The sequence below is a fragment of the Sminthopsis crassicaudata genome, chromosome 3, assembly GCF_048593235.1.
Source record: "Sminthopsis crassicaudata isolate SCR6 chromosome 3, ASM4859323v1, whole genome shotgun sequence".
In the NCBI taxonomy this organism is placed as follows: Eukaryota; Metazoa; Chordata; class Mammalia; order Dasyuromorphia; family Dasyuridae; genus Sminthopsis; species Sminthopsis crassicaudata.
In genome coordinates, this window is record NC_133619.1 from 427,708,294 (window position 1) to 427,736,278 (window position 27,985).

Consider the following 27,985-nt stretch of genomic DNA (forward strand, 5'->3'; position numbering starts at 1 on the left):
TATCTAGTTTCTCCAGATGAAAATGACCAACTTCTCTGCATTCTGATAGCTTTTCCTATCTCTCATGTCACACTTTATGTAGGGTTATATATAGGAGAGCATGTATTCTCTTCCTTTCTGTTGTTGTTTAATATGTGTGCCTCTTCATGACCCCATTTGGGGTTTTCTTGACAAAAATACTGGTGGTTTTTTATTTCTCTTGCATGAATTAAGAACCTAGTAAAGAATCTCCCAGAGTTTTTCCTATATGTTTTTTGTGTCTCTTCTCAGCAGCTAGCAAAACAACTTGTGAATTGTAGCCAATCAGCAAATGTTTGTTGATTGATTTAATGGACAAATGGATGTTGTATTTAAACTAGAGGTGCAAAAACTAAAAAGAAAAAGAGACAAAATAATAAGCATAGCCAATGCAAAATCGGATAAAGGTTTTAAATTGAAATCCTGCTCAATTTAAATGAAAATAAAGTAGTTATTTTCCCTAGTATTATTTTGGTAAGATACTCTGTATCAGAGGAGAAATAAAACAGTATTTTGTTTTGTTTTCAACTATCTTTAATTGCTTATCACTTAGTTTTCTAGCAAGAAAGATTAGACACTTCATTTAATCCTCACATATGAGACCGACAATCACGTGAAGCCTGAGCCCATGTCTGTCACTAATTCAAGGGTAGAGCATTATTTTCCCTTCCTTTTGCCTTACTCTTCACACACACACACACACACACACACACACACACACACACACACACACACGTAAGCACATACACACACATACACACATGCATTGCTATCTAAATATGAAGTTAAATCTGAGAGACACTATAAAGTAGTAGATAGAATATCCATCTCAGAGTCCGGAGGACCTGGATTTGACTGCTGCCTCTGTAACATACCTCTGACCATGGGCAATCACTTAACAGTCTTTTAGGTGACTAACATTCAAAGTTGAAGAAAAGATGGTAACCTATGTTGGTAGGAGTTTTCTTTTCATCCATGAATTCCCAATAATAGTGAAATTTCAGGTTCTGTTTCTATCCTCTATCCACCTAAAAAGCAGCCTTCTTGACATTGATAAATCAAAGTTGAGTGAATTGTACTTTGTTTTCAGCCTACACATTTGGAGTTAGACTATTTCCTGTGTGGAAATGTCATGAAACTGTGATTGTCAATTCAAGGCTTCACAGTTCCATCATGATTAAGAATAAATGAATGAAAGGTCAAGTGCTTGAAAACCCAATTGAAAAATTGACTTTGAAATCAAATGTGGATATGAATCATGAAGTCCTTAAATTACAGCAAAATTATAGCAATATAAAGAAGGCAGAAGCAGTAATATTCTCTTTTCAGGATGAGACTGGAGAGTCATATATCACTATGCATATTGGGTCTTGCTTGGAGTCCTGCTCTTTTCTTAGCATGTTAAGAACACTCTAAAGTCCCAACCACCACCAAAGGCACTTTATTCTCAGGATTCTATTAGATTTATGAGATGCAATAATGCCCAGTTCTTCTCCATAACTAAATCTAGCCACTTAAAATATTTTCTATTTTTTTCTGAAAGCAAGATATAGTGGCATTTAGAGTCATGTCACATCATAACACTGACAAAAACTGCTATGATTAGTTATGTGGGTCAACAGGGCCTGCATTTAAAGAAATTTTATATGCATATTGTTTGTGTGTGGGAAATCTTGGATTTTCCCATGATGTCAGTGAGAGACTAGAAATAAACAGGAATATATTACTTGAGCCAGCTCTTTTTCATTCTGTCTTAAACAAACACTGTATATCTGCTTTTCTTTTGTAGTTTTCTTGATAGTAGCTTTCAGTTCTGGTTTTCAATAAGTATTTTTTTAACCTTATAGTAAGGAGCAAAAAGAAAATATATATTAGAGGTATGCACTGAATGTAAATATTCATCCTTTTGACAATAATACTCACATAATCTTAAAATGAAAGATCTGAAACGGGGCCTCAGGAGGACATTTAGTCTAAGTAGCTCATTTTAGACTTGAAACTAAGTCTAGAGAATCCAGTTATGGTTTAGATAAAAGATTTTAAGCACTTCTTTTTTAATGGGGGGGGGAGATGGATCTTAGCCTTCTTTTCATTTATTTTTGGTGTATATTCAATCAAGTGTGGCATTAGGACAACTAACCCCATGAAAAGAGTCTGCCCACTATGCAAGGCCTTGGGAAATGTGGAGGAGAGGGGTCAGAAGGAAGAGAAGAATAATAAAATTATGAGGTAATTCTGTGGAAGAAAAACAGGATCTGATGAAATAAGAGTGTAGCAAATACATAATCTATCCTATCTTCAACAAAGTTTTTTCTGTCCCTCTATTTCCTGCCACTTAATGTCAATGTCTTCCCTCTGAGATTCTCTTCAATTTATCCTGTTTATATCTTGTGTATACATAATTGTTTGCATGTTGTATCTCCCCATTAGATCCTTGAAGATAGAAGCTGTTTGTTTTTTGTTTTTTTTTTTTTGCTTTTCTTTGTATTTGCAATGCCTAGAATATTCCCTGGCACATAATAATAAATATTTGATGGTTTGAATCAGCTGTCACTAATCTGTGCTGCAGCAAGGCTTTTGTTTCTTATCAGCTCTAGTCTAGCTGTTAATCTATAATATTTGCCTCCTTGTTTGTTCTTACAAAATGATCTCTTAAGGTAAAATATCAGGAGTAAGGGGGAGCTATTGCTCTTTTACAAAGCTAATAAAACATAATGGTCTGTTGGAAATTTAAAGCCATCATTAAATCCAACCCCAAAGAAGGGTTTTTATTTCTTTGTTGTACTCACATAGAGGAGGAGTGGAAGTCCTCCCCAGAGATATTTGGGTATATGGGACTAAATGCATCCCATTCCACAAGAGAAACAGTGATATGTAGTAGGAAAATACTGGAATAGAAATCAGTGTAGGCACTTAATTCACTTCTCAGCTTTGCCAAGAGTTATCTGGGTGATCTTGAACAAATTAATCTGACTTCTCTGAACTTCCATTTTTTAATACATATAATAAGGTAACAAGATAAATTGCATTAAATATTCATTAAGATCACTTTTAGCACCAAAACTTCTGGGATTACGACTTATCTCTCTGCATGGATGTCTTCTGCAAAAAGATTATCTCGTCTCCACACATACTCGGATATCAAGGACTGTATTATATGTTTTAATAGAAAGGGTTTTATAACTTGTGGTAGATTTTATTTTTTAGTCAAGTCAGCAAGTGTTCATTAAATGCTTCCTGCATTTCACATACTGTGCTAATTTCTTGGAATACTAGCACAAAGAAGGAAAACCCTTGCCCTCAAGAAGCTTACATTCTAACAGAAAGAAGGCAATATGTGAGTACAGTTTGAAACCAGTTGAACAATATAGAAGGAAAATGGTTTATTATTAGTAATTAATGACAAGTAGCAATCTTTGATATGTGACAAAATATGTATTTAGTTATAACATTACATTTCTAAATTGATATAGAGAAATAAAAAGAGCATAGGACCTGTTCTGTCTTGCTCCAAAGGAGGGCAATGGGTAGAAGTTACAAAGAGGAAACTTTAGGTTTGGGATAAGGAAAAACTTCCTCACAATCACAAAAATAAAATGGGCTACTTGAGGAAATGTGGGGCCATTATCACTGGGAGGTATTCCAGCAAAGGGTGCATGACTACTTTTTAGGGGAGTTGTAGAGATGATTTTAATTCAGATATTTTTAAAATATTATTTTAGTATTTTTTGAGATTCTACAATAAAACCTCTTTCTCATCATGAAGATATACTTAATATGTCACTCAATAAATATTTATTAAGCACATCTATATAGGCCTTGTGCTAAGTCCTGGGGACACAAAAAGAGGCAAAAGAGTTTCTTTGAGCTTCCTTTGAGGAACTCACAATTTAGTTGGGAAGATAACGCATACACAGCTTTGTACAAACAAGCCATATACAGAATAAATAGGAAATAATTAACAAAAGAAGGCACTAAATGTGACTAGGTGACATAGTGTATAGAGAGCACTAACCATAGAGTTAAGGAAACCTGAATTCAAATTTGACTTCAAATACTAACTCTAATAGCCTCTAAATGCTTCCATTTTGTCATCTATAAAATGGAGATAATAATAGCACTTACTTTCCAAGGTTATTGTGAGGTTCAAATGAGATGATATTTCCAAAGTACTTAGCACATGCTTAGCATTTAGTAAGCACTATGTAAATATTAGCTATTATTATTATTTGAATTAAGAGGAACTGAGAAAGACTTCCTGTAGAAGGTGGTATTTAAGCTGGTACTTGGAGGAAGCTAGGAGATTCCCCAAGATAGAAATGTTGAAGCAAGAATGTTCCAAGCATGAGAGGAAATGCCTGAGCCCAGATATAAAACACTTTCTCATTTTGAACATGCATTTCCTATTGAAAACTTTAATTATCAATCATAAATATGTGACAAAAATTTTACATTGCCAAAAATACCTACATTTAACTGGGAGATATCACATTTCTACTTTTCTCTTTAGAATTGGCAGATATGTTGTGAATTGCTTGTCTTAGAAAAATTATTTGTGGGAAAGAGGATGTGTGTGAAGGATGTGTGTGCTTCTATGTGTGATGTACCTGTATTTCTATAACAGACACATGCAGATGAAAAACCTGAACTCTACTTTGGAACTATTGGCTTGACCTTCGGTGATGATTTTTCCTAAAATAGATTTCTGTTAGCATGAAGCTCAAGTGGAGGACCTATGTTGATTATTATATTATTTCTTCCACAAGATTAGATTTGAAATGGTACTTTATAATGGGGCTAAACATTGTATGTGTAGGTCTAGAAGAGAAGTTAGAAGTTTTCTAGTTAAACTCTTTCATATTAAAGATGAAGAAACCTAGGTCTAAAGAATTTTTAAAACTTTCCCAAAATCTCAGTAGAAAACTTGAAATTTGAACCCAAGTCTACTGATTCCTAATATTATATTCTTTTCATAATATAACATAAAATAATATGTTTAAACTATAGCATGTGCCAAATAGGATTAATTTCATAGCCTAGAATTGGACAAGTACCTCTGGATAAAAATGGAACTACTGTCACTTCTCTACCATCTATTTGAATAGTGATAAATAATGATTTAGGTTATCTAAAAATAATTTAAGATTAACTCAAGAATATGATTTTATACGTTTCCTTAAATATAAGTGAAACCAACATTTTTAGGATTTGCAATAACATCATATTCTAAAGATTGCTCAACTACCCTCTTACCTACTAGAAACTCATGTTACTGATTTCCATGACCTTTCCTTGAATGGAAAAAAAATTACCTAAATTAAGCTGAAATCTCTGGGCTTTAGTTCTGTCATTTTTAAAATGAAGGGTTCATGCTGGCTGATCACTAAGACAACTTCCAATTCTAAGGTTTTATGATTTTAATACTATATGATTTAATCTTGTGGCTCAAGTGACATGAAGACACATATGAGTCTTATGTTGTTGAGTTGCTGAATTTTAATGTGAATTGATGTTGGGGATTTATATTAACTTTAATGTTACAGTTTTTATTTATTTAACAGCTATATAGCTGTCACCTGTTGTATATATTGCAGATTGAAACATGTCCATATTCACAGGAAAAAAATAAAATTAGATTGCAAATGTTATATGATGCTTTTACAGTATCATCTGAAAGCCTTGGTCCATGGAAGGAAATCTAGATACTAATCTGTCCAACCTAGATGGAAATACCAAGAAGAATGCCCATGTAATTATTAACAATGAAGAAATTTTATAGCATATTTTGTTTCTTTAGCACATTTATCTACCTAATATTTCTTTGGTATAGAGACCTACTTATGAATAATTTTTGCTTATGGAGATTGGCAGTTTCCAAGTAACACATACTCCTGGAGAATCACCTGAGGCATGGAGAATGAATTCTCCAACCTTCTCATATAACTAACATATATAGGAAATAGGATTTGAACTCAGGCCTCTCTACTTAAAGGTCAGCTCTCCATTCAAGACACTGTGCAATGAAATCATAGATGTAGTAAACAAAAAAGTCTTTTGATTATAGCTTGAAAATGGGATTCAATAACACATTTTAACATTTATTTTTAACTAGAATATAGGCAAAAAGCTCAAATGCTACCCCATTTGGAGGATTAAATGATATATTCATTACAAAGGGAAAGTCATATTAAAAGACACCTGTAATGCTGAATTCTTTAAATAGTTTCCAATATCTCTTTTTGTTTTTATACCTAGGTCAGATGTGGCTATTTTATATAATGATCGTTCTGTTCTGGAAAATCATCATGTGAGTGCAGTGTATAGGCTTATGCAAGAAGATGAAATGAATATTTTGGCAAATTTATCCAAAGATGATTGGAGGTAAGTCCTAAAGGATAACAAGGAAGTTCAGTTAGTCAAGCAAGCTTCTCTATCTTCTTCACTAAGCAGAGCTTACGACATTTGCTAGTTTGAAAAAAATATATATTTTTGCATGTCAAGAGAATTCACACATTTTAAAAGCTATAGGTCACAGAACTTCAAGAAACTGACAAATTCTAGAAGCTGTAAAACCTTGCTAGAAAGCATCTTCTCACTACTTTGGGGTTTTTAACATTTCTCTTTAAGAGTTTGGCACTAAAAATGTAATCTTATAGATAGATATAGATAGATAGATAATATCACTAGAATATTATTGAAAATGAAATTCTCTTATGCTATAGTACCCTTAAAATAGTGTAGTCTATTTCTAGAAAAAAATATTTATGAGCAAGAGTAGTGGTGGTTATATAGTAGTATAACTACCTTCACTCTATCAGTTTTCGATGTTCTGAATGATATTCATAAGTTATGTAAGTCATGTGCAATACTATGTTCAAAAAACTAAAAAAATCCATTATATCAAGGCCATTCCTGAATGATGGCAGAATAACTGGTCACTTTAGTCAGTTGGAAGAAAGATCAGTTAACTGGTGACATAAAAAATAAGTGGTTAATTGATTTTTTTCTCACAAATTTGCCATTTCATCATTCTATAGGCATAGACTAAACTAGCACAAAATAAATCTGTCTTAGACATGATTATAACAATTTCCCAGTGCATATTGATAGTGATTTATTGGAAAATTCATTTACTGTTTAGAAAAGAAATTCTAACTATAGGAAGAGTTATAGGCTTCAAAGGAGCATGTGAAGAATCCTAATCATGAATTCTTGGAAAACTCAGCATTATTTACTGCTCCAAGTTCCATCTTTTTTATTCCCTTAACCCTGGCTAGTGATTGCGCTGCTGTCACCATTATGGTCATATCAGCAAATTAATATGTCTGTCAGTCAATAAGAATGTATTAAGTATATAAAAAGTTACAGGCATTATACTGTTTTGGGGGAATAGAGACAAAAACAAAACAGTCCTTGCCCTCAAGGAATTATGGAAAACAATATTGTGTATTTAAATATATATATACAAATAAATAAAACCTGATGGGGAAGAGGTTAGAGATAGGCAACAGAAACTGCAAAAATGCTTCATGTAGGAGATGGTGTTTGAGCTATGCTTTGAATGAAAGAAGGGATTCCAAGAAGCAAAGGTGACAAGGAAGCATCTTCAAGTTGTGGGCCCAGGAGTAGAAGATGAAATCTGAAGAACAGTAAGGAAACTAGTTTCACTTGACAGATAATACATGAAGAAAAAGAATAAATAATGGCATTGTAAATGCAAGCTAGAAACAAGGTGATGAAAGTTTTAAATGTCAAAGCAACATATTTACATTATAACCTAGAGGCAATAAGAACCATTGGAATTTGTTGGAAAAGATAATAAAGTTGCCAGGTCCATGCTTTAGGTCCAGAAAAGTTCACCAAAATTCTATCCTTTGTTTCTATATTTACTTCCCATTCAAAAATATCAAACATGGCGGACTAAAATACCCCAAGAACTTATTTTTGTCCAAAACCAGAAATGCCCCAGTATCTGATCCTTTCTTTTCCAGGATCCTAGGCTCATTCTCTAATAAAAGTTTACTTCTAAGCAGCGACACCACAGTGCTTCAGATGAAAACACTAAAGATCCTCTAAAACTAATGTGGTTTCCTAGACAAGGTTACTCATACTTTGACTATCCCTAATCTCCCATTCTCCTCTTCTTAGTTGATTGACTGATGCTCTTGAGCAACTTCTTCGCTTGAAATAGTGATTCCCATTGACTATAGGGATCTTAATGATTTGTGCAATGTAAGAGTGGCAAGGTGGTCAATTGAAAAAGTTACTCCTCAAATCAATTTGTTTATTTTTATATGGCACAGTTCATAGAGTGTTAGCTTAAGTATCAGAAACAATTGGGCTTAAATCCACCTTAGACACTTACTATCAATGTGACCTTTAAAAAATTAATCATGTATCTCCATTTTCTCATCTATCTAATTGGGGAGAAGGAATACCTAGAAAATATGGCCTCTAAATTCTCTTTCAGCTCTAAATCTATAACTTTTGATGTTGTAGGATTAAGCACAAAATAACCATTTGAAGATCTAATTTACTATTCACTTGTAAATGGAAGCAATGTATATTGGGTCTTAGCTGATAAAGGCAAATAATGCCTTTACCAGATATGAGATATGGCTTCTTTGAGGTAAATTTTTTTTTAAAGATTCCATCATAATCATTCAACCTTTGTTTCACAAAATCTCAAAAGTAAAGAACCCTCAAAAGTTCATCTACTCCAACATGTATCTGAACAAAAATTTCCCCTATAACATATTAGATAAGTGACTATCTAGTCTTTACTTGAAGACCTTCATTGAGGGGGAAATTTTACTATAAGGTGACTCAAGTGACTCAGCCTGGGGTCAAGAAGAGCTGAGTTCATATCTGGCCTCTGAAACTTACTTGCTATATGACCCTGGGCAAATCCCTTAACCTCTGTTTGCGTCAGCTTCCTCAACTGTAAAATGAGGATAATAGTACCTACCTTATAAGATCATTGTAAGGATCAAATGAGTTAATATTTATAAAGTGCTTAGCGCAATACCTGGAACTTAGTAAATGTTTCTCTCATCATCATCATCTTCATCTTCATCATCATCATCATCACCTCCTGACCAATCCCTTTCTGCTTTTGGATTTCTGCTTTTGCTAATTGTTTTTCCTGACATCAATTTCTGACATTAGCCTCTTTGCAACTTTCACTCAAATCCTATTATTCTATCCTCTAAGGCCAGAGAGAATGCCTAATATCTCTTCATTATGGCATTCCTGAAATCTCTGAAGTCAGATTTTACCTCTTCTTTAATCATGTCTATGATCCCCCCCCCATATATTCTCACTGGATCTCTGCATCAATGGTATGCTAATAGATGTTTGACAACAAGTTCTTTGAAAATGTTTAGCATATTTTTACATTTAATCTCCATCACTTTCTTAGATCATATACAGAGCAGTGCTAAAGCATGAACCTATGTCAATATTCAGTGTTCTTTCCACTGTACCATTAATGCAAGCAGAATTTGACAATTTGTTGCCATATTTCCTTACATGCTTTTCTCTCATTATAGTATTATTTATTTAGGTTCATAATTTACAAAGTACTTTCTTCACAACAGTACTCTTTGCATAATCATACAGTAGTGGAAACCAAAGGTCATAAAGAGTGCTTATCAAGGGTCATATATCTCACAAGTAGCAGATGAGGGATTCGTATCATGGTCCTCTTGTGTCAGATTCTAATGTTACTTCTACTACATCACACTGCTTTGGAGGGATGGAAACATATACACTTTCTCTCTCTCTTTCTCATACTACCTCCCTCTCTCTTTCTCTCTCTTTGAAAGGAAACACTTTTTTTATAAAATGGTTTATATTTTTAATAATACTTTTTTGTTTAACAGATTTTTTATTAACTGCTATTGCAATATAATCTGCTACTAATTCTAGTGAAAGTTGGAAAATAATTTTTAAAAATTCTTTCATTAAATATTCTTTAATGACTTCCCTTTATGAAAATCTTGAGGAAAATGTTCTAATAAATTTCCTAATGAAAGTAAAAAGTTTGAGAGATAATTTTGGGTAATTAATCATTTTATTAATTATAATTAGAGTTGCATTAATTAGTTACTTGACCTTGGGCATAAATGCAGCATAAAAATGCAGAAAAAATGCTTGGCTTAAAGAATTTCCAGGTTAAAATAATGCTTTTGATATTTTGTTAGATCCTAGGCAATTCACTTAACCATTATTTACTTAAAACAATCATCTAGGACTTACCTACTTAGTCATAGATAAGTATCTTCTTTGGCTGAAAAATTTCCCACTCTGAAAATAATCATAACTCCTTTATGTATGATACCCCAGCACTTTTTTGATCTACTTCCTTATCTTGTTACTTGTGTGTATCATCTTCTGAGAAGGCACCATTTCAAAATTTTAAGTTTTTAACCCATCGTCTATGTTCTGAATGTCAATCCTTAGGTTATACTCTCCAGGACGCTACAAAACAATGTGAAATCCAATAAATTGCTTCTTTTCTTGTTCAAAGGATTTTGTGAACCCATAGTAATTTTTTGTCTTAAGTATGACTTAAAATGTTTTCATTTGAAATATCATGATACTTGTGAAGAATTTCCTTCCTCTTAGGACTGATGTCAAATAACCTAATTCTCCAAGTAATAGTTTTATTGCCTAAATCCATCAAAACTATAAAGAGTACAATGATGATATCCCTTTTAATTACAATTAATAGCAATTATATGCCCATCTATCTTCAGAAAGAAAAAAAAAATGTGATTAACATTAGTGAAACAAATGTTCCATGACATGTGAGTAAAATGCCAAATGAATCAACCTCTGAATTTCTTACAGGGATCTTCGAAATCTGGTTATTGAGATGGTTTTATCTACTGATATGTCAGGTCATTTCCAGCAAATTAAAACTATTAGGAGCACTTTGCAGCAGCCAGAGGGGTAAGTTTCTTTTTCCCTTCTTATCTTTATCCTCTTGATAACACTGAAATTCTTTAAAGCAGTTTTAAGTGGGGTCCTGGGAGTGACAGACACTTTTTTTGAAAGGTGTCTTTGTTCTGATAATCAAGCCATGTTCTTGATTTCACAGGATAGACAAAGCGAAAGCCATGTCCTTGATTCTCCATGCCGCAGACATTAGCCATCCAGCAAAAACCTGGGAACTACATCATCGATGGACCATGGCTTTGATGGAAGAATTTTTTCGACAGGTAACTATTTCAAATAATTTGAAAACATCTCAGTCAGTCAATAAATATATTTTTAAATTTATTTAGAATTTTTTAATGTATATATGCATGAGTAATTTTTTATAACATTATCCCTTGTATTCATTTTTCCAAATTATCCCCCGCTCCCTCCACTCCCTCCTCCCGATGACAGGCAATCCCATACATTTTACATGTGTTACAATATAACCTAGATACAATATATATGTGTAAATGCCATTTTCTTGTTGCACATTAAGTATTAGATTCTGAAGGTATAAGTAACCTGGGTAGATACACAGTAGTGCTAACAATTTACATTCACTTCCCAGTGTTCCTTCTCTGGGTGTAGTTGTTTCTGTCCATCATTGATCAGCTGGAAGTGAGTTGGATCTTCTTTATGTTGAAGATTTCCACTTCCATCATAATACATCCTCATACAGCATTGAAGTGTACAGCGCTCTTCTGGTTCTATTCATTTCACTCAGCATCAGTTGATGTAAGTCTCTCCAAGCCTCTCTGTATTCCTCCTGTTGGTCATTTCTTACAGAGCAGTAATATTCCATAATTTACTCAAACATTCTCCAATTGATGGACATCCATTCATCTTCCAGTTTTTAGCCACTATGAAAACAGCTGCCACAAACATTTTGGCACATATAGGTCCCTTTCCACTCTTTAGTATTTCTTTGGGATATAAGCCCAATAACAGCAATGCTGGGTCAAAGGGTATGCACAGTTTGATAACTTTTTGGGCATAGTTCCAGATTGCTCTCCAGAATGGCCGGATTCTTTCACAACTCCACCAACAATGTATCAGTGTCCCAGTTTTCCCACATCCCCTCCAACATTCATCATTATTTGTTCCTGTCATCTTAGCCAATCAGTCAATAAATATTTAATGAGCAGTTATTATGTGTTAGTTCATAGTCTAATGAGGAAGACAACACATAAAACGAAACTGAAAAGCGTGGTAGTGAGAAAGGGATCAGAGGGAGGAAAGCTACTTAGCACAGTTAAGGGGATGATGAAGTCTACAGCTAGAGGGGCAATGATAAAGTGGCTGCACTTTAGAAAACGAGGATCTTGGAAGAACTCTTGAATGTCCACTGCCCTCTTTCTCTAATTAGATTGAAGAAGGGACACAGGACCAGAGAGTACTGAGGAGGTATTGAAGAAGTAATTTTGGAAGAGTGCTGTGATTAACTCACATGAGGGCCATTTATCACAGCCATAAGAGGATGTCATTTACTATATGAAATGGCTCACAGGCTAAACCAAATATGACAATCATATATGATTAAGAAACGTGTACTGAGTGATGTGGGCTTTTAAAGTCTGAGGGAAGTAAGGGGAGGGTCTAGGGAGTGAGGAAGAATTAAGAAGTTGAGGAAGAATCAAGTTGGAGTCTGGGGGAGAACAAATTTGAATGCATGTAGACATGTGTAGGTAATCTAGAATAGATATTAATCTGTCTTAAAATATGCTAATCAAGACAGTTTCAGAAGTTAACCTAATTCTGTTTGTGAGATGAAAACAGAATGGGTGGATTAAAGTTCTGACCAGGGACTAATTAAAAGCTCAGTTCCATACCATTCTCTTTCTTTTATTAAAGAATTATTTCTTTAAATTGTTAAAGAAATGTTTCAAAAAGTAGGTGGGGGAGGTTGTCCCACTCTGAAATTCTTTAGAGGCTAAATCCAAAATTATAACAAGAAAGTGCCCAGAAGCTAGAAGTGAAATGCCGTACCTGTGGAGAAGAAGTATTACAGACACAGTAGGGGTACTAGGTGGTATTAATCATCTGGGTACAACAGTGTTATCTCTTGTGTATATATGATAATGTCAGTACAAAATAATCTTGTCTTTTTTTTTTTTTTTGCATTGAGGTTAAGTGACTTGCCCAGGGTCACACAGATAGGAGGTATTAAATGTCTGAGACCAGATTTGAACTCGGGTCCTCCTGACTTCAGGGCTGAGTACAAAATAATTCTACAGTCAGCTTGCTCCTCAATGGGGCCCTCTCAGATACTGGGTAGAATTTTGCTAAGTCCATTTACCCCATCAATTCCCCCCCTCAAACAAATGGGGCCCATAATTTTTGTGGGGTATGGGTTGATAAGGTCTTATGCTAAAGCTACCTCCTGTGGGATGTCTAACAGGGTCCCATTCAGTGAGTTCTTGAGCTTGAGGGGCCAGAGGCTAGTTGAAGCTCAATCTGTAATGCCAGAGAAACTAAGGCAAGATAGAGATTAGAGAGTTTTTAATATTTATTTGAAAGGGAGAGATTTACTGGGACCAAATGGATCGATCCATGGTTTGGTCACAGAGCTGAATGAGACTATGGTCTCCAAGAATCCAGCAAACAATGAGAGTTCTCAATAACATATATATACATGGCTCAGATACAAGGGGTAGACAGAGGCAGGGGAGAAGTCAGAGTGCTGAGAGCAGGAAAGAGACTTTGACAGGGTGGGGAGGAGGCACCAGACATTCTGGGATTGGGAGAGGCATTCTGTTAAGTAGGGAAGAGTTGGGGCATTGTGTAAGGTGGAAGGTCTTTTATCCTTATCAAATATTCTCATGATTAGGAGGGAGGGGTGGTGTTGCAGAATTGACTAGAACAATTAGGAACTGAGACAGAACAATTCAGGGAAACCGAGGCAAAACAATTTAGGAAAACTGAGTCAGGATAATAAAAGAGAACTGAGACACATTCCACACTCTCTATCTTCTGAATATTCAAATCATTGGATTACCCTCCTCTAGATAGGTCTTAGCACCATAATTTCGACAAACCCTACATAAAGCAAATAAACCAAAATAAAACTAGAAAAATGCAAGGACTTATGGCAAGGGCAAGTCTTTCCCTGATAATCCCAGAGTTAATCAGCAATACAAAGGCTCCCTGTTGTTAGGCTGTCAGGTCCTCTGCAGTCCTGGGGCATCTCAGCCCCAGAATCCAGTTTGAGATGGACAGTGAGTTAGGTAGTCTGCAGTCATTTATGCACTTAACCCAGCCTCTGCTTATATAAGGAGTAGCAGTACTCAAGACAGTTCTGCTGCCCATTCTAAGAGGGACATCCCCAGTCTCTACAAAAGTGACTCCAAAAGGGGTAAAAAGTGTGGCCTGGAGGAGCTCCACCTCTCCTCTCTCGATAGAAAAGAAGCTGCTACTAGCATCCAGATTTCTGAGCAGATTATGCACAATTAGACCAAGGCAGGCAAACCCCAAACTTTTAGAGGTCTGATATCAAACTGCAAGGTCCTTTGAGAATGCTGAAATACTAATTAAGGAACTGGGGTTACAGGAGTGGAGAAACAGATCAGAGAGAATGCCATCCCAAGAGAGGTTTCTGAGTTCTGGTTGTTTCTAAAAAATAATCCCCAAAACTGCATCTGTCAGGGCAATTCCAATAGGATAAGGGATTTCAGAGTTAAAGCATAACCAGAAAATCATAGTCCAGTAAATTTAATCAAGGAGTAAAAGTGAAAAAGGCTATTTAAAGGATTTCCAATTCAATCTGAACTAATGAGATGGGGGGGGGGGGGGAGGGCAGAAGTGCCTAAGGCAAAGTGAATAAGATTGTTCCCATTCTTTCAGTTATTTTGAGAAAAACACACCAGTTTCCCCAATTTCCTCTCTTCCTCCCCCCCCTTTTTTTTTTCATGGAAAGGAATTATCAAATAACCATACCACATATAAATCCCGAGAGTGAATCAAAATTCCTATACACAACAGATTAGTACAGTAAGTTTCCTAAAAATCCCTCAAACATACAGCAACAGTTACACAAATCCATCCCAAATCTTAAACACACAATAATAGATGACCCAATCAGGGTTCCCAAATTCCCCATATCAGTCCATCAGGGGTAAGGGACAAAGCCTCATTCAAAACTGCTTCAGGCTAGGCACTGGCAGAGACTCTCAGTCCATGCAGAGGATATGTGTGGTGTGGAGTGCTGGCAAAGCTGATCTAGGTCCCAAAAGCAAGTCAATATCTGTAATTTCATCAAAATCTAGAACAAAAAAAAAAAAAAAACAAATCTAACAAATAAAGGTTAGAACAGTCTGAGATAGAAAGACTGATCCACAAGGACTGCTACAAGATGTGGAGAGGCCAAAATAGATTGGCTAACAGTTTCCTATGTGAAGAGATGCTTGTCTCATAGGCAAAAGGCTGTAAGTTATAATTCCAAATAAATAGCAGTTAGGTCTCACTGTGCTAATTGTCCTCTCATTATTTAGAAACCTTTAAAACCTGAATATCCACAGATACAAATATTCAGTAACAGAGAGATGACCAGGGTAAATACTTATTTGCCAAGTATTTAGGATATAATGATTACATATCACCAGGTTGGAAATGGCAAGGTATGACATATAACCAGATTGGAAATAGCAAGGTATGACATAATTGAATTGCATTAACAGTTTCTATTGACCATTCCTTTGATCATAGAAATCACTCAGAGGAGGAAAAAATGCAGGGACACAACTATAACATAATATAAGCAGTTAACACAACTATAACATAATATAAGCAGTTAAAACTCAACTTTCAGCACATACAGGATAAAATAGCTTTAATTCATTTTTAATCCAGTTAATTGTCCCACTAATTGTCAGAGGATGGAGCTTTAAAACTCCCAAATAGCATTAACTATAAGCCCAAGAAATTTTACTTCCAATAACAAATACCACTAACCAATGTTCCAGATAAATCCTAAACAGATATTTACCATAACCTTATACTTATAACAGTAAGAATGTCTTAGTAAGTTCACTTTTTTCATATCTAAGTAGACAGTTTCATAAATGAACATTATACATACAAATCATTTTGCTTTAAAATACCCAATAAATAGACAAATATTTCAAATTGCATATTGACCATAACAGAAACATTTTCAAAAGTACAAAAAAGAAAAAAAAAACTTATTTTTCAGTGACTCTTTAACATAAATAAATTTGTCTCAGTAAGTTCACAAGTTATCTTTCATATCTAAGTAGATGCTTCATAAGTGAACATTATACATACAAACCAGTTTATTTTAAAAATACTCAATACATAGACAAATATTTCAAATTGCATATTGTCCATAACAGAAACATTTTCAAAAGGACAAAGAAAAACTATTATTTCCAGAAGCCCTTTAAATGATGGGCATAATCTCAGGATACAATCAATACAATCAGGTAAAACTTGTACAAAATATCCTAATTCCACAGAAAAGAATCCAAGAAGTTCTTTAAAATATTAAGCTTTTAAAATTACCCTACCAAATTACAGATCACATTTATGACCATATTCTTTAACCAAGGAAATCATTATGTATCAAAAGACAAATATTCAGTCAATTAACTTAAAAGCGGGCCTATCTCTTGAAATTATTTGCCAAAGCCAAGCTTCTGCAGAAAGTGGATGGAACACACTTAGTGAGGGAGGGTGGGGTGGGGGGAGATTCCACATGGTCACCTTTCCCCCTACTCCACCTCCAAAGAGCCAGGGAGAAGGGAAGGGAAGCCTGTTTCTCCCCACCCCACCTAACTTCTTTTCCACATGCAAATTTTCCTTCTAGTCTCTCCTAAATAGCCTTCAAAACTATTAAATTTGACAATACAGTGGATAGCTAAATGATTCCATAAAACCCATATGTCCAGCACAGCTGGATTTAAACCATAACTTATAATGTTATAATGTTATATAATAAATTACCCAAAGTGAAGGTAACATACTTTAGCTAATAAGAAGCACGTGACCCCTTTCAGGCAAGTTAACAGAACTTCACTTTAACAAGTTCTTAAGATCTTATACTCAAAGATAACCAAATCTAACCTGCATAAGTAAGAATAAAATTATTTCCCACAATTTTAAAAGCATCTTAGAATTCCTAATCAAATGTTTTCTCCTGCCTGAGTTTCAATCAGATAAGGTTTTATTGCTCTTTACTCTAGCAGGCTCTGAAAACCTGCTCCTCAGCCAGTTAAAAATAGCCAAAATTTTTCTGTTCTTACAGATCAGTGCAACAGGTTGAGTTAGAAATCACAAGCAATTTTTGTACTAAGTACAGTTGCAACATTGAAATAACCATTTTCCAAATTTCTTAATCATTGTTCTTAAAACTTAATAGAGTTCTTAACAGACAGATAAGTCACACAGAACACAGATCATATAGACTGCACAATTAAAACATGAAACAAAACATTTAACACACATAACCAGAGAGTGCCCAAAAAAGGCGCTCAGAGTCAGATCAGGTCAGTTGTGTCTTAGGAGACACCCATGTAGTGCCACAATGTGTCCAGTGGACACTACTCAGAATTTAACACCCATCGATGCCCCGTAATTCTGAGAATCCAGATGCTAGCACAGACAGACAGATCAGATTTTGTCCTAAAATAGATCAGATTATGTCTCCCATGGCCGAAATGGAGGTGTCCACTGCTGGGCGTGGCTGCAACTGAAAACTGCTCTCTTCCCTGGAGACTGGGAAAAAATCCAGAGGGCCAGCCTCTCCCGGCCAAGAACTCAGATCTCCAGGGGCCCCAAGGTCTAAGATGAAGACCCAAAGGTCTTTTATCTCTAATCCTGCTTTCATTTTCTAACATCTCACTAGGGAGCCTCCAAAATGTAATGCCAGAGAAACTGAGGCAAGGTAGAGATTAAAGAGTATTTAATGATTTATTTAAAAGGGAGAGATTTACTGGGACCAAATGGATCCTTGGTTTGGTCCCAGGGCCAGATGAGACTGTCATCTCCAAAAATCCAGCCAACAATGTGAGTTCTCAATGACATATATACACATGGCTCAGACATAGGGGGTAGATCGAGACAGGGGTGGAGTCAGGGTACTGAGAGAGGGGAACCGGACTCTGGCAGGGTGAGAGGGAGGCACCGGATATTCTGATAAGTAGGGAAGGGCTGAGGTCAGGATGTATAAAATAGAAGGTCTTTTATCTTAAATATTCTGATAATTAGGAGGGAAGGGGTGCTGTTGCAGGATTAACCAGAACAATTAAGACCTGAAGCAGAATAATTCTGGGAAACTGAGTCAGGATAATAAGGGAAACTGGGTCAGGATAATAAAAGAGAACTATGGCACAACAAATCCAATCGGTTTTAAGTCTCAGGATCAAAATCCCTGAAGCTGATTGATAAAATATCTAGTGCTGATCTTCATTTGAAAGTGAACTGACCAAAACCTAGAACAAACATCTAGGAAGCAGGGGGCTAGGGACCATATCATTGAAAAGGTGTCATGCCAGTGACTGGGTAGAAAGGATGACTGATTGGCGGAGGAGGGGGGGAGGGAGGTCCCCACTTAGAGACATTTCTCTTGATAAGACCTTTAGAAATGTTTAGGGAAGGCTCATCTTGGCAACTGACCTGGAGAGGTATGATCAATCTTCTCTATTTTCCCTGAAGATTGAGGATGTCAGGCAGAGTGGAAATAATAATTAATTTTAAATGCCTCAACCACAGTTTGAGGTATTTATGGCATGAAGCACGGACAATTGTCACTTTGTAAAGAGGTAGGCATTATAATCTCTTTTACTAAATATCTTGATACCTCCTGTGCTTTCTCAGTCTTGCAAAGAAAGGCCTCTACACAATTGGTCAAGGTGACAACAAAACACAGAAGCTATTTGAAATCCCTACAGGAGATATATGAGTAAAATCTATCTGCCAGTCTTTTCCTAGAGAAGCAAGCATCTATTTCTCCTTGTTTGTGATCTATGAAAATAGGTTTTGCAAGTGTATTCTTTATAACTTGGTGTAGGTCTAAGATGTTTTCAATGCCTTGCTTCTTAGATTAGAAGCTGGTTTAAAACCATCAAGCAGGGAAAAGAACATATCCCTCTCTTTTGCAAGGGTTTGTTATAGGATGGAATATAAGAATTGGGGAGCTGGGGGAGTAAGGAGGTCGATGTAATAGATTAGTCAACAGCCTTCTTTTGTGGGTCATCAGCAAGCCCAACTCCCATGGCTTTATCTGTACATAGCAAATAAGGTGATGTAAAACAAAGTATTCTATAAATTACCTCCTCTAGGAAAAATCTTCTCCAAATCACTTTGAAAAATTTTCAGGTTTAGGGTTAAATAATCAAATAGAATGATACCTAGTCCCACAAAGAATATCAATGGCCAATCATTTTGAAACTTTAAAATACCTTATTTCATTCAGATATATATCTTAATAACTGATAGATGACTAAGTCAAATACTCATTTAACTAACGACTATACATTTTCAGGTTGAAAATAGTCATTTACTTAATGACTTCACATTCTCAGATCAAAAACAGCAAGATCTTACATATTTACTCATGTGTTTTCATGGCTTCTACTGACTACTTGGCCTGAATATAGGAATTTGCTATAAGAGGAAAAAGCAGGAGCACAATTATAGCAATAGAAAGCATACTTTCTTGACTTCAAGTAAGAAATATAGTTGATAATCACATATGCAGTAATAATTCCACCCCATAGCCAAACTCAAGAATAATTAGGTGAAGAACATTCCTGTTCAAAGGAATATAATTTGCAAAGTGAGTGAGGATTGCATCTTTTAAAAAAAAGCATAAGGTTGCCCTCTCAGCTCCTGCCCAAATGCAGATAATATATCATAAAAATCGTTAATCTCATAATTTTCATAAGGGATAGTTAATAATTCTGGATGAAATTTTACAAAACTTTCTAAATCCTTAATTACAATGCTTCAGATTACATAGCACATAGTCAGCAAAATTGATAGAACTGAAGCAAATACTTCCTTGGGGCTACATAACTAATAAAATTTTTATTGGTAAATAACAAATAGCTCATTTCTTAATGCCAAATAACAAATTGTATTTTCTTGTGAGATTGTATAATTTAGCAAAGTACTAATAAAGAGAAAACTTTGCTCCAGGCCTATAACATAATATATTATAATATGAAAAGATTTATAATTGTTAATAGTAATACTCCAATGCTCAGCATTTGTAAAGAATTTTCATTAGTTAATATATACATATTTTTAAACTTACACAGTGACAATTGCTAACTCTCCATTTAAACTTTTTCTGACAGAGCTAGGATTTTTTACCTATACCTTAACTTCCAATTTTAACACCCAATAATTAAATATAAATTTAATAAGCTATTCCAATCACTCAAATATAAGAGTGTATGTGTATTTGTTGTTCCCTGATACACATGAACCTTTTCTCTTTTTTGAACCAGGAAAAGAGTTTGATGCCAATTTTATTTCCAAGTATAATCCATTATTCTGAAATTTTACTTACTCTTAAAACCAGTCTCCTGGATCCCATAAATTTTTAAAATGACAACAAACTACAGGTGATCTAATTTTCAAGTTTCCTTACCTAGAAAAATCAAAATTATTTCACACAGAAAAGCATTTTATCTCAATAATGGGAACATATATGTTGATCATATCTAAAAACCCATAAAGTCATCAAGTATGAAGCTAGCATTTGCCCCATGGCAAAACACTTTTATAATGATCCTCCAGAACAACCCTGAGAGGTGGGTTTCAGTTAAATTCAAGGGGTTAAATTCAGTTAAATTCAATAAATTCAATTTATTGTAGAAAGCACTGGTTGAAATGCAGGAATGGGGGTCTAGCCTGTCTCATAAAAGACTTGGCTAACTACATAATACATTTTTCAACAAAAAGCATAGAAGGAGGCCTACTAAAAACAAACTGACTGATTCCCCTACCTCACCCTGCTATACTAATGGGTGAGAGGGACATCCTGACTTTACCAGGCAGTGACTTAAGGGAACCCGCTGAGGACTGATATGGCTGGTTCCTGTATCTTCCTTAAGCCACATTGGTCTTCAGACCAACAGAGAAGACACAAGGTACTCAAACAGAGCATACCCCATCTAAAGAACTTGCTGGATGGGGCAATGGGACCCTTAATAAGATGGGGGCTGGGGCTCAAAATGGGGGATGGGGACCCTGCCACGGGGTTTGCTGCTATTTGGATCTCTCCTAAGCCACACCTATCACCACATGTAGATAGGATAAAGTCTCACATCTAGAGAGAACTTGCCCCTTAATAAGGAGTTTAGGGATCAAAACAGGAGGACTTGGATACTGGAGTCCAAAATCATAAAGGCTCTAAGGTCCCAGAATCAGAGAGAGCTCACACAGGGGCCCCAAACTCTCCCAAGCATTGATAGTAAGAGTCAGTGTGTAATTCAACACATGCTATGTTCGCTTCTTTTTTCTGTTTTTTATCTCTCCCTTTTGCTCTGATTTTTTCTTTCCCAATATGATTCAGAAAGCAATGTGTATTAAAAATAAACTTACTACAATGAAAAAAAAAGAGAGAATCAGCTTACCTTAAACTGGAGAAGCTACAGATATCAGGGTGCCTGATTTTTAGGGAAAAAGAGAGATTTCAGATTTCTGATTTCAAATATTTGGGAAATTTCCAAGGGTCTAAATCCTCTATGCCAATGCACATTGGCAACTCTTAATATAACGCATAGCTTTAGAACATTTCCTGGAGGTATTGAGAAAATACTCACTGCTACAAAGTTAGTATGTGTCAGTGGCAAGGCTCACTCTCTCTCTCTTCCTTCCTTTCTCCCTGCCTCTCTCCAATTCCCCCCCCTCCTTCTCTCTCTCTCCCTCTCCCTTCTCCCTTTCCCCTCTCTGTCTCTTTCTCCCTCCCTCCCTCTGTCTCTGTCTGACTCTCCATACACACACACACACACACACACACACACACACACACACACACATGCCACCACCACCACCATCATTACCCAAAATACAAATAAAACCACTAAAAATTCAAAAGAAGTTCAAAAATAGTTGCACCCTTGCTGAGCATTTAGGACACTGACAATTACTGTTTCTCAATGTTAAATGAATGTTTTCTCTTTTGGTAGCTTTCTAGTCACTTGGGAATTTGACAAGGAAATTTACAATGACAGCATTTCTCTATCAATGTAGTGAATTTGTTATTACCTAGAAACCATTCATTTAGGCCACATTCAGAAAAGTTTGTTGTAGGTGCGTAAAACCTAAAAATCACACAAGTGAAAAATCATTTTATGTCCAAAGGAAAAGGTAATCCCCAGAATATACTCAATCCACAGTTTGAAAATCAAGTAATACTAGAGCTGGGAAGGACCTCAGCAACCATCTAGTCTAATTTCTCCATTTTACAGATGAAGCTCAAATACGTGTGGTGGGTATGTCAGTTAATCAGTGTCACAGGCAGGATTACATCATACATCTTCTGCTCAGGTTCTCTCTCTTTATCATCTAGGCCAGATATTCTCTCAGTGTCTTTATCCAAAAATAACAGTTTTGTGGAGTTTTGGAACTTAAAAGTTAGTCTAAACCCATAATTTTAAATGTGAGACATTTTTAAAATTAATTTTTGTTACATAAGTTCTGAACAGTTTTCCAGGTTCTTTTCCCATCCCCCTACTAAAGAAAGCCACTAGTTGACATAGATTTATAAATATCTATAAAAAATACTATGTATATTTCTTTCTCTGGAGATGGGTAACATCTTCTTTCCTGGGTCCTTTCTAGTTGAGTTGAGTAATTATAATACTGAAAATAACTTGGTCGTTCATAGTTGTTCTTCAAACAATATTGCAATCACTATTGAGAACATTCTCTTCATTTTGATAATTTCTATGTTCATTGTTTCATGCAAATCTTGTTTTGTTCCTAAAATCAACCAGCTCAACATTTCTTAACAAACACAGTAGTATTCCATAACAATAATATACCACAATTTATTTAAGCCATTCCCCTATTGATAGGCAACCTCTCAATTTTCAGTCCTTTGCCACCACAAAGAGGAGCTGCTATATAAATGTTATTTTCCTTTTTTTCTCTAATCACCTTGGGAAGCTGAAAAAGAATTTGTTATGTTTCAACTAATGCAAAAAAAGGATAGCAAACAACTCATATAAAGTTAAAGCTAAAATAAATCTAATTAAAACAAATATGAGAAAATTGAGGGCTAAGTAAATAAAGGGAGGGAGAAAGGAAGAAAAAAGAAGGAGGGAGAAAAGTAAGGAAGGTAGGAGGAAGAAAGGGAGGGAGGGAGGGAAGAAGGAAACAAGTATTAAGTGGCTACTATACAGAAGGGACCAACTAAATGATTCACAAATATTATCTTGTTTGATCCTGGGAGATAGGTACAATTATGATCCCTATTTTACAAATGAGAAAATTGAGACAAGCAGCAGTTAAGTGACTGGTCCAGAGTCATAGTTAGTAATCATTTAAGGCAGGGTTTGAACTCAAGTCTTTTTTACTCTTAAGTCCAATATTTTACATTTCACCACCTAACTGCCCCCAAAATGCCAGTAGATCATTAGGAAAGAGGTTACATAATTAATTGTGTTGTTCTGGCTTAGGCTATCCTTTATTCTTACTGACTTAAAATTTTTAAGTAAAATTACTTCTTAAGACATTTGAGAAAATATTAGGAAATTTGTTAAACAATTGGTTAAATAAAATGAGGCCATGTATTTCTAAAGTTCTTCACTTGAGTCCCCAATTTTCTAAAGAGATGATCATGCAGCTTCAGACAACACAGAGACTGAAATTTGATTTACAAATTAGAGAAGTAACTATTCAACAGTATACTCAGAACCTTTTGTGTCCTTAAAGAATGCCAAATAATAGATCTGAAACTTTTACCAAAAATAGAAAGTTATATTCTTGAATAGGTTTGCCATCATGAGACCTTGAAAGGTCAGGTCCTCTGCATTCATAAGATGATACCACATAGAATAAAAAGAAATTATAATTTTAAAGAACTCTAGGAACAATGGAAAGCAATAGTATAGCCCAAAAAAGGTCAGAAATGGATAACCTCAGAAGCATAAAGGAATATAGAGCCAACTTTAAGATATCCAAATAAAGTCTATTAATAAACACACTAGAAATAGATTCTTTACTGATATTGTCTCATCCTTTCAGCTATGAGATTTAATTGGATCATAAACAAATTGCTCTATGACCTTAATATTTAAAAAAAAGAATAATAACCTAATGTCATAATACAGTTCAGCAGGAACACAAATTTTAAAAAGTGAATGGCTTATATAGCACCTTCAGGAAAATAAATGTAATTAAGATAGGATAATCTAAGATTAGAGATTTTTAAAATTATATTATTTTCAATTGCTACATTAATCACATAAAAACAAATTTCTTCCTTTAATAATTTCACGAAGTATAACCTCTTTTGTCAAAAAAGAATCAGAGATTCAAGAATCATGGTGAATTAATTGTGTCATACCTTTGGCCAGAAAGTTTCTGAAGAAAATCAACCAGCCAGTTTCTTTGAGAAACAAAAACTTGTTTACATATCAGCAAAGGTCATTGTCTTATTGGTCATGTGTCTAGTTATAGATTTCTAGGACTATGGCATATGTCATGTGGCATGGTATAGTAGACAGTTCTATGGGTTAGAATATCTGGCTCAAAACCATATTTCTGTCATTTACTGTGGTGTACATACTCAAATTTCTTAATCTTTGGGCATCAATTTCTTTATCTGTAAAATAGGAATAATAATGCCTGAAAAATGCACTTCACAAACTTCAGTCATAAAAGTTCCTTATAACCTATAATGCTAGTGCACTATGGCAAATTTAAGTTGCTATTACTCTTAGCTTGGTTGACTTGTCAGGTTTCCATGGAGATAACACATTAGAAGGACTTTTTTTCCCCATCACTATAAGTAGTTTCTTATGCTTTGTTCCAATCAGTTCAAAAAATCTACAGGGCTGTTAACCACAGAACAAAATGTAGTTATTATAATCTGAACACAGGTAGCTTGTTTATTGATTCAAGAAAGCTGAGATAACACTTTTATGAAGCAATTTAAATATGGCAGATGAGATGGGAAAAGAAATACTCTTTGGACTTGGAGACAGAAGATATGGTTTCTTTTTTTTTTCTTTATTTAAAGCTAAATGCAAAATAAGAAAACAACAAAAGAGAGAAGGAAAATAAAACAAAGCATTGTCATGTACCCAGCAGAACATCACGGAGGATTCAAAATATAGAATAATAAATTTTCATTTCAAGAAAGCATATATAATAATAGGCATGATATATTCATGAAGAACATCTTTTCTTTGCTTCCTTGTAGATTATTCTTTTGTTCTCTGCTGTGCCCATTTTACTTCATTTTTTTTTCTTTTTCATAGTATATGTATATGTGTATATACACATATATATATATGTATGCATACATATATATGTGTGTGTATGTATGTATTATACCCTATTTAACTGATTCCCAATCTGAATAGATTTTCAGAATTACTAGTCTTCTTCCTCATTCATATAGCATAATTACTATTTTTACCTTTTCCTGGACAGTTTTGCTTTTTTACAGTCAGATTATACTCAGCTCTGCCCCAATCTTTCTTTTGAGCTACTTAATTACTAATGTCAGACTTAAACATATGGTATACATTTCCATATAAAAAAATAAACAATTTATTGTTCTTGAGTCCCTTGAAATTAATTTTTGTTGTTAATTATCAAATATTAAATTTTCCATTGAGTTCAGGTTTAGTTGATATAAAGTCCTGAAAATCTGCAAATTCAGTAAATGTCCATTTTTTTCATTCATTATTATGGTTAATTTTGCTGTATATGATATTTTTGCCACAGGTCTAGTTCTTTTGATTGTTGATAAATATTATTCTAGGACCTGTAGTCTTTTATTGTAGCTGCTGATAAATGTTGTATAATTCTAATTAAAGCTCCAACAAATATGAATTGCTTTTTGTTTTATTTGTTTCTTGTAGAATTTTCTCTTTGATCTTGCATTTTTGAAATTTAACAATAGTATTCCTATGTGTTTTCCACGTAGGATCTCTTTGAGGTCATGACTGATAGACTTTTTTTCTATTTCTACTTTCCTCTTGTATTATATCTCTCCAGGACAATTTTTTTTAGATTATTTTTTGCATTCTTGCAAAGTTCTTTCTTTTGCCAAAACCCTCAAACAGTCCAATTATTCTTATATTTTCTCTTCTTGATCTGTTCTCCAGATCAGGTTTTTTTGGTTGTTTTATATATATATATGATGTTTCACATTCTTTTCTATTTTTTTTTTAATTCTTTACATTTTGTTTTATTATTTCTTGGTCTCCTATACCTTCAGTGGGTTTCCTCTTTCCCAATTCTAATTTTCAAAGAATTATTTTTCTTCTTTAAGACATATCTTTTTCTAGCTATTTAACTTCCCTCCCTCCCCCCCAATTTTTTTTGGGGGGAATTCTGGATGCTTCTTTTTGTTTGTTTGTTTTTTCTCAATCTCCCTATCATTTGATTTTTGAAGGTTTTGTGTTCTCCATAGATAGCCATTTGGCATTACTTTTTGGAGGCAGAAAAGACTTTTTTTATTTCACTGTCTTTCTCTAAACATAAACTCCAGCCTTCCCTATACCTATAATAAGGTTCTATAACTTAGTTCTTTCTTTCTTCCTCCTTCCTTCCTTCCTTCCTTCCTTCCTTCCTTCCTTCCTTCCTTCCTTCCTTCCTTTCTTCCTTCCTTCCTTCCTTCCTTTTCTTTTTTGCTTTCTTTCTTGCTTGCATGCTTTCTTTTCTTACTTGCATGCTTTCTTTCTTTCTTGCTTGCTTGTTTTTTTCTTTCTTTTTTCACAATAGCATTTTATTTTTCCAAAAACATATAAAGATAGTTTTCAATATTCAGTTCTGTAAAATTTTGTGTTTCAAATTTTTCTCTCCCTCAATCCTTCATTTATATTTTCCCCAAGGCAGTAAACAATCTGATATGGGTTAAATATTTGATATCCTTTTAAACATATTTACACATTTGTCATTTTGTGCAAGAAAAAATTAGACCAAAAGGAAAAACAAAACAAAAAACAAATAAAAAAATGAAAATTTGGTCCACATTCAGTCTCCATCATTCTCTCTTTGGATGTGATTAGCATTTTCCCTCCCAAGTCTGTCAGAATTATTTTGAATCATCACATTGTTTAGAAGAGCCAAGTTCATCACAGTTACTCATCAGATAATCTTGTTGTTACTATATACAGTATTAGTTCTGCTCACTTTACATAGTATCAGTTCATGAAGGTCTTTCTAAGCTTGTCTAAAATCAACCTGCTCTTCATTTCTTATAGGACAATAAAATTCCATTATCTTCATATGCCATAATTTATTCTCCTGTTCCCCAACTGATAGGCATTCCACTAAATTTCTGCTTCTCTCCACTACAAAAAGAGCAGTTACAAACATTTTGGCATATATGGGTCCTTTCAGTTTTTTATTATCTCTTTAGGATTTAGACACAATAGGGACACTATTGTATCAAAGAGTTTGCACAATTCTGTAGCTCTTTGGCCAGAGTTCCAAACTGTTCTTCAGAATGGTTAAACATTTCACAATTCCTTCAATGATGCATTAATGTCCCAGTTTTCCCACATTGCCTTCATCATTTATCATTACTGTTCCTGTCTTCTTAGACAATCTGAGAGATGTGAAATAATACCTTAGAGTTGTCTTGATTTGCATTTCTCTAATCAATAATCAATAATAATTTAGAGCATTTTCCACATAATTAAATTAAATTAAAGCTATTTCTAATTATGTGAAATAAATGATAATGACGCCTTTATCAGAACCCTTGGATATAAGTTTTTCTGTTTCTGAATGAGTAGATTAGTTTAGGCAGAATTGTCATTTGAATTATATT

General features: G+C 34.6%; 1 protein-coding gene across 11 annotated transcripts in view; it reads left to right on the forward strand.

Annotated features, from left to right (window-relative positions):
* Window positions 1-27,985, forward strand: part of PDE1A (phosphodiesterase 1A) — a 461,201-nt gene that overhangs the window by 354,852 nt on the left and 78,364 nt on the right. For all 11 annotated transcript variants that reach the window (XR_012488250.1, XR_012488251.1, XR_012488249.1 and 8 more), the window contains 3 exons: window positions 6,274-6,399; window positions 10,873-10,974; window positions 11,123-11,243. Coding sequence is in view for 6 of the 11 variants with exons in the window: in XM_074302943.1 (XP_074159044.1) it covers window positions 6,274-6,399; window positions 10,873-10,974; window positions 11,123-11,243 (349 nt within the window). In the remaining 5 variants the exon portion in view is untranslated. The remainder of the gene's footprint in view (window positions 1-6,273; window positions 6,400-10,872; window positions 10,975-11,122; window positions 11,244-27,985) is intronic.